A 12,525-nucleotide genomic window follows, 5' to 3' on the forward strand; every position below is an offset into this window, starting at 1 on the left:
TTATTCGGTTTTAAAACAATGTAGGATTTAATATCCCCTTAATTTAAATATTTATATCGTCGAAATGAGGCCTATTGGCTCTTTATATTTAAATAACTTTAAATGAAATTTCAGGATCTACTATATTCATGTTGGTAATCAAATTGTGTCTTTTTACGTAGCCTTAGTGGCCTACTATTACAAAATACAGATTCTGCGTCAAATTTTGCTGCAATTAATTTTAGCTTTCTACAATTTCTTTGAAATTGTAGCAGACCTATAATTTAAAAATTGATTTAGATCATTCAATGAATCTAAAGTAAGTTGGAGATTCATAGATGAAGACTGCAGTATTTTGCCGAAAAAAATTCAATTTATTTAAAATATATCAAATCTTTGGCGCCTGGGTGCATCGCACACATGGCCGGTGCGCCTCCGATCTGCAGCCCTTTGGCTGGAGAGCGAATATGCTAACCACTCGGCCAAGAATTGACCAATAACCAATTGGTCATTTAGATAAAATAACGAAATGAAGAAATAGAATGGCTTACTAATATTAAGCTGATACTAAATACAGCAGCAAAAGAAAGACCAAAAAATTCAATGAACTGAAGTTATGGGATGATACACTTAACCACTTATGGAAAAAAGTGGTTAAGCAGTAAACGATTAGATGAAATAGAATATAAAAGGCGATATGGATAAAGAGACATAGCTAAAAGAAATAAGAAAATGACAATCAGGGAATAAATAAAATTTTGAAACATTTAAAATAAAAGTAATTTCTATACAGAATTGTGGACATGATCAACTGGCAAATATTTAACGAAAAAGGAAATAACTAAATTAGAATCAGCCTGAGATAAAGAAACAGATCACCTGGAAATATGCAGAATTTATAAGAGCTCCTCCACATAATTATAAAGACTAATTTAAGAAGTAACCCCAACAGAACGAAAAAAAGTAGTAGTGATACTATCTTTAAAAAGGTAGAGATTACTCTAAATTATAATTCCTGGTACAAAATGGATTTAGAGAATCTTGTATAGCTGCGACCTTAAATTAACAATAAAAGACAATTAAGATTTTATTGACTTTAATTTAAAAGAAATACATAGCAAATCTAAAAGCTATCATAATAAGTATATGAAATTAAATTATGAGCTATCATCCAAGCAGTCCAACAGATGTCCCTTTTCAGCAAACTGTGTAACATTTATCTATGAAATAATAAAATGGAATAAAAATTCCCAAATAATTAAAAAATTCTGAAGATAACTTACTCACAGAAAGATATGTGAGCCAATAACCTAATTTAAATGAAATAGCCAAAGATCACGGAGTGATGTCGACAGAAAAATCAAAAACGAAGTAATAAGAATTTAGAACAGTTGAATTCAACTACCTAGGATGTATGATTACATATGAAAATGAAAAAGAAAAAACATTGCGAAATATATTTAAAAATAACAGGTGTAACCGTACACGGTTACATCTGTTATTTTTAAATATTTCGCAATGGTTTTTTTTTTTTTTTTTTTTTCATATGTAATCTTACATCCTAGGTAGTTCTAAATTTGTTAGGTTTAACAAACCAGACAGGGGTTTGGGAGACGTCTTAGCTTGCACTGCTTAAACGAGCGCTGTCTATTTGTCTTATAAAATGATAAAATCTTATAAATTTATCAAATTAGACTTCATTAACCACGCTACCGGCCAAGACGTTAAGGTTACCATGAATGCGAAGTGCATATTAAAATTTTAATACCATTGATTTGATCCATAATGGCTAGTAAGGTGGTTAAAACTTAATTGGGCCACGGCATAAATTTGGCTATTGGTAGCGATTTTTCATTCAAACCATCAGATGGGCTAATTCTGTGAACCTACTTAAGTGTAATAACACTTGTCTTGCTTGTGGGCGTTTCTGTTGCCCTTGATTTAGTCGTGATTTCAAATGTCCTTGGTTTCTTTTTAAAAAGAATAAACAATTTCTTGTTTAGGAAACTTTCCCAATATCTGGAAGATAGTTTCAAGCGATGGAAATTTTGTTCAATCATAGTATACTTGTGTAGCAGCAGCTTTTGATCAAATTTTAGCAAACAAAAGGAAAGACAATAAGATATGTGGACATTTGAGAATGATTTGGGGCTAAAAAGATAGAAGAAATGCTCAAGAAGCCCGCACAGAAATGGAGAGGGCAATGAATGCGATTATCTTACACTTCCTGTAATTCTTCCAAGGGGTAGTTAGGTATTCAAAGTCAGCAAGATAAGCAACTGTTCAGTCAGCCTTAACGGGTATTCTGTTCAGACGAACCCTGAGCCATAAGGATGCTAATCAACATGCCTAATTAACTAATTTTACTGTTCACATAAGTAAAACAATTACTATATACAGCCGTAATATTAGTCCTTACCAATAAAATAAGCACGGAGCAAGAGATTCCACAAAGCTGCCCATTTATTAAATGGGCCATCAGTTCAGGTGGGAGGCATTGCAACAAAGCATCGTGAATAGTTTACATACACAACTTGTGGAAGGTGGGCAAGGGGTTGAAAACTACAAGGTGCAGTGGATGAAAAGTTCTCTAATTCCAGCTTTAGCAAGCAATACTGTCACCAATCTTTGTCAAATCCCATGCATGTATGAACATCAGCTTTTTCCAAACTGCATTCATACATTAGTCACTTCACTCCATGCTGTATTTGCATTCTTAGTGTGATGAACATTCCTTCCAAAAGACAGGGTTTCCATCCAAGTAGCAGCAATAGCCTGATAAAGTATTTTAATGAATTACTGAATGAAAACCCATTATTTGAAAGTGTAAATAGAATGGTCAGTGTAATTTGATTATTAAATTTATTTTATTACCTTTAATTATTAATTTTCTTTTCTCTTATACTTAATTCCAAAGTATCAGTTCAGCTCCTGTTTATGAATACAAGGATTTGAGTATTCTGAAGTGTAACCCAGTAGGTTTAATTAAAGAAGATGCACAAGTCAGGCCACTTGGATTACAATTACTCTATTTCTCATGAAATAGATGCATATGAAAATTATGAGTGGTAGCCATACTTTTAATCTAAGCCATAAGACAGAACAGGTTTACCATGTTCCAAGGAACCATGTAACTTAATTTGTATTGTGTATACACTGAACATGTATTGTGTATAATTATATTGTGTACATATAAATGAGCTGTGAAATATAGATAATCTACATCGCAGTGAATCTTTCATTACAATTAATCTGACTAGTTGCAATTTCTCAGATGAGAATTCCTAGTCCGCTCCACTTTTATGTTTAATAAACAGGCTAAAGACTTTTTTTTTGCTGAATGTCATGTCACGATAATGGGGTAGTTGTCTTCTGCATTATACAATATTTATTAGAATGTTGTAATAAATACATGATTTAATAAATACATGATTTAATAAATATTATTACAAGTAATAAATGTATTAGCTTGTATACACAAGTTTTGCAAGATGAAAGGAAAAACTGCCCCTATAATACAGGATAAGTTATCTTCAACTGAAGATAAATTAGCCACAATACTAGAAGTGGGTGCTATACTTATGTGAAAATAATGAAAATGAAATCTTAATTTTAAAAATTAAGTCTCACCACTGCTGAGTAACATGTAAAACAAAAAAATCATGAATAAAAAATTTCTAGCATTTCCAGCGTCTTAGGGTATTTTCATTCGCTACACGAGATTTCAACCCTGCCAATTCGAAGACTGAAGGACTACTATATTTGGTCTAGAGACATTTATACTAATCCACAAATGACAAACCTGATTTCATGATTTTACTGAGGTAGTTAAAAACCAGAAAACTAAACAAACAAGAAAAATGGTTATTTAAGAAAAACTTAAGTGACCTTAAAACATCTCTTACAAAGAAAGCTCATCTTTCAGAAAAAAAGTATGTATACTTTTTACTTTTTAAAGTATGTATACTTAATAATTGTTTTCCAGACTTATCTGAAAGAAGAACTAAGAATGTGGCAGACATTTCTCACATACAAACGGGAGAATATTTCATTTTTGGTTTTGATTTGACAAATTCTGCTATGGGATGAATCGTTTTCATCCCATAGCAGATATAAAATCTTTAAAATCTTTACAGAAAAATTATTCACAAATATCTAGCTATTTATTCAATGTAAGCCGTGAAAACAAAGATAGCTGGTGTTAATTTTCTCCCTTGTGGACTGAGCATTACATTATGTTACTTTCCCACTAACTTAATTTACAAAAAGGAATAATGTCATTATGTGTTTAACAGTGCACTTTCTATAGCAACCACTATTTTTATTTTTACTTATTATTATAAACACCTCCTGGAGTTTTCCTAGCTTAGGATCATGGCAAACAGCAGAATATCAGCTTGTAGACCACCTGAAATATATTACCAAACAAAGAGTGGTCCTAAAACAGAACTTTGTTTTGCCCATACATATACATACATTTCTTCTTCATTTTGCTCATTATTCCTAGGTCTGCAACACTCCAATTTATCATCTCTCTCTAGTAACACTTATTCCACACTAAACACTCATTTTTACACTCTACTTCCACAGACCTACATGGACACAACTCACTATCATCGGTATAGTTCGCCTACCGTTTGTAGATCTCTCCTTGGCATTTTGCCAAGAATAGTCGATTCATGCTGAAGGGGAGAAAGAAATGAAGGACGTACGAATTGGTCGCCAACATGCAAAATCACGTGCTTTCTAGCCTGATTTTTGTTGTGGCTTTTTTGCATTATTTTTTTTATTATTATTCATTTGCATGATGGATCCAGTACAGTCAACAAGTTCTGTTGTTAAACGTTTCAGTGGCTCTTGCGAAAGAATATTGAATAATGTGCTGACATTCTGCAAAAAAGAGTCTTCTCTTTGTTCCTCTTTCTCAAGTCATAAAACGTGCAAGTGCAATGGCGGGTGTATCGGGGTTGACTATTAAAAGAATTCGTAGGGAATCAAAAGGTGAAGGTAAGCCCAAAAATTTAAATCTCATCGAAACCGTAGCTTTGAATGATTTTGATGTAGACGTTATAAGAACTATTCACGAATTTTACGTGGTCGAGAAAAGAGTGCCAACCGTTCCAAAATTGATTCCTGTGCTTAAAGAAAAAATTAATTCTCCTTGGAAAAGAGAAACTTTAAGGAAAATACTTCATGAAATCAGATTTTGTTTTAAAAATTCCCTGAATAAAAGGAAATTTATCATGGAGCGAAATGACATTGTTTTATCTAGATCGCAGTATTTGAAAGCAATAAGACGTTTCAGGGAGAAGAAAAGACCGATTGTGTATCTAGATGAAACTTGGATTGATAGTAATTTAACTTATGGAAAATGTTGGCAGTCTAAAGAAGAATGTGGAGTGCTACAAACCGGAAATGCCTCGCGGCACACATAATTTTGTGTGCGGGTGGAGAAATTGGTTTTTTACCGAATTCAAACTTACTATACAAAGCCAATTACCATAGGCAAATGAATTCTACGATCTTCGAAAAGTGGGCAGAAGAAAAACTGATTCCAAACCTTCCTAAAAATGCTGTTGTTATAATTGATAACGCTTCATATCACTCTGTTCGATTAAACAAAGTTCCAAATTGGTCTAATAAGAAGCAAGTTCTTATGGATTGGCTCTCTGCAAATAACATTTCTCACTCCCCAGATATGCGAAAAATTGAATTACTTAATTTCGTCAAAAGAAACTCGCCCACAACTAAACTATTTAAATTCGACACGATGCTCAAAGAGCATGGATTTCTAGCTTTGAGGCTACCACCATATCATTGCGATATTAATGCTATTGAGTATGTTTGGGCAGAAGTGAAAAGTTTCATTTGCCATCGCAACATAACTGGAGATATTGACATGTCGAAACTTTTTTAAGCTTTCAGAATAGGCGATTGAAAGTATTACAGTTCAAAACTGGGGAAAATATTGCTTTTATGTCACCTCACTGGAAAATATGTATTGGGACAGAGACGGAATTATCGAAGAATTATGCGAACCTTTGGTGATCAGTTTAAGTGAAAGTGATAGCGATTTGGACACCGATTCAGATGACTATGAAGATTAAAAGGATTTGATAATGGTATTTTTTTCCAACCTTTTTTTGCATGGGTTTGTTAAAAGTCACAAGTCATAAATAATTAATCGGTTTAGGACATTAAAGTGTCTCAGTTCTCTCAACTAAGTTTAGAATATCTAAGTTCATTTGAAAAAATTTGTTTTTCTGTATAATTATTTTTATTTTATAGAAAACTTTCTTAAAAATAAACTTAGTTAGATTTTTGTTTTATGCCATACCGTTTTTAATTTTGTTAATACTCTATGTACATTTTCCCAACTGTTATACGAGCAAAATAGTTACACTTTAAAAAACTACAATGTTCGTAAAAGAAAAGCTAAATTTTCTGACCTGTAATAATAAACAAACACATCCCAGAAGACAGACTGATTTGCCTATTATCGGAATGGATTCTCCTTTTTCTGACATGCGCAGAAGTGTCGAGGGACCTCTAATCGGTGGGCAAACTATAATACAACCCTTTTTTTTGTGCGTAATTTCTGTCTTCTCTAAAAACACTACATCCATTAACTTAAATTCCAGTCAACAACGTTTCCAACATATCTATTATCTGAGGCTGGACTGCAATAACCAATGCTATAACTCTTGACTTCCCATTTCACCATATACTCATACTTTCATGCCTCCCTGTCAACAGCCTTCATAACTCCCTGATCTAATATCCACAATTTTCATTAACCAGTAACTTCTGTAAACGCTAACCCACTCCTGTACTCATTTAAACACAGCCCACATCCTCAGCATATAATTCCTTCCTCCCATCAAACTCATCCCAAACATCCACATACTCAAATGGGTATCCCTACCCATTCCAGCTACCACCATCAACACCCTTCTCAATTCTCCACCATCATATCTAGGCAAGCATTGTCTATCTCCTAGCATCTAACAGTATTCAACATCTCCCTCACCATAATTTATGTTGCTTCTCAAATCATTACAGTCAGTTCATCTACATACTAGCTCTAGTCACACTCTCTAAAGTAGCCCCCCCCCCCCCCAACATTCTCTCCTGTCTATCCCTTTCTAATCATCCCTTCCATTCTAATTCCAAAAATATTAAAGCACATTACTAAAAAAAGTCAAGCTGAATCCCAATTGCAACAATGCTATTCAAAAGGAAATTCACTACAGCAAACTTGCCACTTACTTTCTTTAGTCATTACAGTAACAGTCAACTATTCACAAAGATTAACAGAATTCCAACATTCATTTTAAAAAATTCAGTATGCTGTATAACCAGCTTTCCATGGTATAATAGAAAATTTTATAGACTGCTGGAAGCTTATTACTTAAGTTTCTATTAGCTATAATCAATCTTATTTTTAAATCTTAAATGAAGGGAAGGAAACCTCCCACCTCTCCCATTATGGCACATTGTAAATTCAGCCATTTTTAAAATACTAAATATCAAATTTCTTTATGCCATGTATAACTTATGTATACAATTAAAATCTTTTAGTTCATAAGACCAAGTAATCATTACACTGATGTTATTACTACAAGAGTAAGATAATTAAAAAAAAAAATCAAATCTAACACTTTTAGTGCATTTTATACTGCAGGCCAAAAAGAATTTTGTTTGACCTGAAATTTTGATGGACACCAACCAGAACTGGAATAATTACATACAGACAGAAAACTTGCATGTAAAAGCTTGAGTATATTCTTTTGTTTTAAATTGTTAGTTATAATGTAGTCTGCAGAATCAGCATTTTTTTATAACTGCAAAACCACTAAATAAGAAATCTTGTAGCACATCAGTGTTTATGCTAATTTTGATCATATTTGAATATGGAAATTCAAAAAACCAATTCTAAATTCTATAATCGTGACAAACCTTGTAATATATGCAAGACAATGCGAAACATTAAATATTTCCCAATGTTCAATTAGAACTGGTGTTCTTGCACGTATATATGTATATATATATATTGTACTAACTGGAAATGAATTCTTATCTCCATAAAACATGCTGAAATGTTGAGGAGGGAAATGAAATAAAGGAATGTAAAGATCACCTTAATACCCACCAGTAGCAACATTAAGAAATACATATTCTATATTCTATTTATTTCCTGCAGCAATGAAGATCAGTAATAAATACTAGAATTCCAAGAATATCTCGTACTTGACAATCATTTTATTATTATTAATTTTTTTTTTTTTTAATTTTCTACACAGGTTTGTTATTTATAGCAAATTATAAAACAGGCATGCACAAAATGCTGATGGCAACATTGAAATGAGTATGGAAATTTCTACAAATGTCAAAATGCCACCAACAAAGTGGATGATTTAACTTTCCAACAGCAGATTTGTGAAAATGGATTACTGTTTAAAAGTCTGAATACATTAAGTAGTTCTACATAATATAGCAAATGCTAGAACACTTACGGTGCAAAATTTGATCATTTAAGATCTAAAAACTTTATATTATTTGTTTATTTCATCTGAAATATAAAGTTCCTAGGCTTCAAACATCAGATTATCTTGACAGTATATGAAGAGTCCAATGAAAAAGAAAATTAGAATTATTTCTGTAATAACTATCCCCACAATAATCCACATTCACACAACCTACTGAACCCAACTGCATACTGTATTACCCCAAAAGTTTTCCCAAATAGAATGGCTATTTTTTTTTTTTTTAAAAAAGATTATAAAATTAACATGTTACAAGTCACAACTAGAAACTGCTTTTATAATGGTAGTAGTTAGCAATTTGAAACTAAAATAACAATGGAAGAACAAGACCATTTTTGGTCTATCAAATCATTTATTTAAAAAGTCAAATAACTTAGCTACCACCATGTACATTACATAGAACGACTGAACAAAAAAAAGAAAAAAAAAAAAGAAAAGGCAGTTCAAAGTAAAAATTTGGCATAACACTGGTTTTTCACAACTACAGCTATAGAGTAGTTCATCTGTTCTATGGTTTGCTACATTTCCGACTGCTGTTAAGAAACCAGCTTGATAAACCTGCACTACCTAACCTTGGAAAAAGATTTAAGATCACAAAACGAGATTGCTGAATATTATTAGATGTTACAAGTCAGCACTGATGTACCTAGTACACAAACAGCCTGGAATCTCCACAGCAGTTTCAAGCATGCCTGCTTACAGAAACATGTGTTGATGGTCTATTAAAAATTACACACAGATCACAAATAACGGACTTTTCAAATTAAAAAAAAAAAAAAAAAAAAAAAAAAAAAAAAAAAAAAAAAAAAAAAAAAGAGGGGGAAAAAGAAATCAGTCAGCTTGGACAAACCACTGGAGAATCAGTGTTAACTATTGGTTTCCATTACTACTTGGACTATGCTCACAGATGGTGGTGCGATTTATAACAATGAAGGCTTAGTTCTGAGGCTGGGGATGCAGCTGAAATGAGGAATGCACAGGGTAGCATCAATTATCACCACCTTCTTGTTGTTCATCTCCATCTCCTTGTGTGTCAGATGTCCAAAGCTAAAAGAAAGATTTGAATGATAAGTAACAAGATATTCATTTTTTAAACAGGTAGAACTATACTTGGAACTTAACATAGTCATATTTAAATACCACAAGTATATATAATAATATATAATGGTATATAATTATAAAAAGGGGATTGTAAGTCAAAATATGACTAAACAAAGAATAATGATTCTCATTCGTTTTCACATAGTCTATCCTCTTTGTCCAAAACACTTGAATATTAGTTAACACCAATTGTTTTCATTACTATTCCAACTATGCTCACAGATGGTGGTGCATTTATAACAGCAAATGCTTAAGAGTTCACATCCTATTCTTATCTTATTGTGAATGTCTTTAGGTGTTTTGACATTGCTCACTAAATTTATCTCCCATTCTATTTTCAGATAAGCTATAGATATATTCTTGAATGATTACATCATGCTGCTTTTTATTTATTTATATTTATTTAATGATCAGTGATGCCATCTGTTCAATTTCTCATTTATCTTTGATTGGTTGATTCAACAGCATATTTTTATCAAATGCATGCGTTCACCAGTAATTTCTGTTGTAGAGTAGAAAATATAGAGCCCAATATTGTTTCATGAGAAAACCATATCAATTCATTATAAAAAGGATTTTTTTTTTTTTTTTTTAAAGAATTCAGTTAAGCTAAAATGTTCATCTCACATTTATTTAGAGATGACTCAAATTATGATGACAATGTATAAGGTATGAAGTCTAATAAAAAACTATCTTGGTAATATACAGGGCGATCATAATTAAACTATCTCTGTTTAAGGCCTTGTGGAGCACAATCCACTGATCTAAATGTTGCAAAACTGTAGAAATATATTGTCATGTGGAAGCAATATCTGAGGAAAAGTTCCAAAATATACCACCAGGGCGATTGGAAACAGCAAATACATGGAATTTGCATATTATAACTCAGCATGTGCCAGGAGGGTTTAAAAAAATGGACACAGGATTTTTCCCTTCGTTCTGGTTGTTAATACTGTCCACAGTGATGGCACTAACCTTGCCCCAACGTGCTTTGTTCGAAGCTGCACTACTTAAATGCTTGCAATGTTAACTTGCCATCGCTGAAGGACAGTATAATACAGCTTGTGTGCAACATCAGCTGTGTTCTGCCATTGAATACGCTGTGCGAAAGGATGTAGTTAGTGGCATACTGGGAAGGACAGCACATTGAATAGTACAGCCCATAAATGCATAATGGAGGTGAATAAAATGTGTTCTTTATGCTAGTGTTGCTTTTCTCCTTACACACAGAGAAGAATTACATTTACAATTGGGTCACCCTACATTGTCCCCTGGTGATGACTTTTGGAACCACTCCCTCATACTTCTGCATGATGCATTCCTGCAACGTTTCTAGCATTCGGATCACTGGGTAATGCTCCACAAGGCCTTAAATTAAGGGACACTTTAATTTTGATCATCCTGTTTATTAGAGCTTTTTTTCTTTCTTTTTATGCAGATTTTTTTATTATTTTTTTGCAACTAACATTCACTGCCCAATGAACTTCCTCATCTGTAGTGAAATGCCTTCCAAAGATGTGTATCTTGAGTGGGCCAAACAAATGGAAGTCTGGGCTGGGAGAGGGATTGTGCTAGAGTTTCCGAACAATTACAGTGCAACCATGCTTCTTGTCAGGAGTTCTGGTCATTTGCATCGAATGTTGGCTTTCAATCTGTCCAATGTTGAACAGTAAAGCTCTGCATTAATTGTTTCTCACTTCAGCAAAAAAGTCCACCAACAGAAAGCCCTAGCAATCCCAGAACACCATGGCCGTGACTTTTCAAACAGTGGGCACAGTTTTGAATTTTTTAGCACACTAGAGATTGTGGATGTTTCCAGGTCATGGAGTCTTGTTTGCTCGCTGAGGTAAAGTGATGAACCCAAGTTTTGTCTCATGTGCCAAGGCAAGCAAGAAATTCATCTGTCACTGCATCATAACAGATTCTGCAACCCCCCCCCCCCCCCCCATGCAAGCTGCCTTGTGCTTCTCTGAAGCACATTTTTTGGGACACCCAGTGGGAGCACATCTTTCAAAGCCAAGGACATTGTGAACAGTGGACTTACTCAAGTTCATCACTTGTTAGGCCTCAAGAACGATGGATGCCTTTACTGCATGTTGCCTTCTGTCTTGCCTGCACAATGTCGATCTTCAATGTCACTACGGCCCACTTTAAATTCAGTGCACCAAAAATCTATCTTTGAAATCACCTTTTTGCCATACACTGCAGCCAGTTAATGGTGAATGTGACTTGGTGAAGCCCCCTTGGCTTGCAAAAAAGGAATAACTTCAATGATGCTTGTTTTGGACTATACTTGCATAGTAGCCACCATGTTGCAACTGGAATTAACTGCGAGGCAACAGTAGCACCACACTACAATGTCTTTTTTGAACGTTATTTTGAACGTCTAACTGTCCACCATGTTTTTTTCTCATTCCTTTATCATTAAGGAAAAACAACGTTACCTTACTTTTCAGAACCCCCCCAATGTTAAAGGTTGAGAACCACTGCTCTAGACTATAGTTGGTTTTAACAATTTCATTTGAAAGCAATCAAGATTTGCTGAGGATTTTTAAAATCATTTATTTCCCATTGTAATGCAATTCTTTTTTGTTACAGTTAAATGTTTATGTTCCTTATTTACTAATTTTCTTAATTAGCTAGCCACTCATTTTGATATTTTAGTTATAATTAAAGTGAAAAGAATCCCCATTCTCATTATATTAATAAGTTAAAGAAATAACATGATGCACGAGAATGTACAACCTGGTCCTGCTAACTATTTGTCTTGAACCAGCTTGCTTTTCCCTTGGTTTATCTCTAATATTTCTTAGATACTTCTGAAGTATGCTTGTTAGATTTTGTCTGGAACAATCCAAAGTAAAGTTCTTCGATAATAATTTGCACACCGATGAAGCTT

The 12,525-nt window shown here is 33.4% G+C and overlaps 1 protein-coding gene across 1 annotated transcript in view; it reads right to left on the reverse strand.

Moving 5' to 3' along the window:
- Positions 1–8,221: 8,221 nt before the first annotated feature.
- LOC150106881 (14-3-3 protein zeta-like) overlaps positions 8,222–12,525 on the reverse strand; it is a 93,605-nt gene continuing 89,301 nt past the window's right edge. Inside the window, exon 6 of the mRNA XM_090392789.1 lies at positions 8,222–9,572. Coding sequence (XP_090248915.1) covers positions 9,513–9,572 — 60 coding nt within the window. The 3' untranslated portion in view covers positions 8,222–9,512. The remainder of the gene's footprint in view (positions 9,573–12,525) is intronic.

The sequence above is a fragment of the Typopeltis vanoorti genome, chromosome 5, assembly GCF_054136105.1.
Source record: "Typopeltis vanoorti isolate ZY-2024b chromosome 5, IOZ_Tvanoo_1.0, whole genome shotgun sequence".
Taxonomy (NCBI): Eukaryota; Metazoa; Arthropoda; class Arachnida; order Uropygi; family Thelyphonidae; genus Typopeltis; species Typopeltis vanoorti.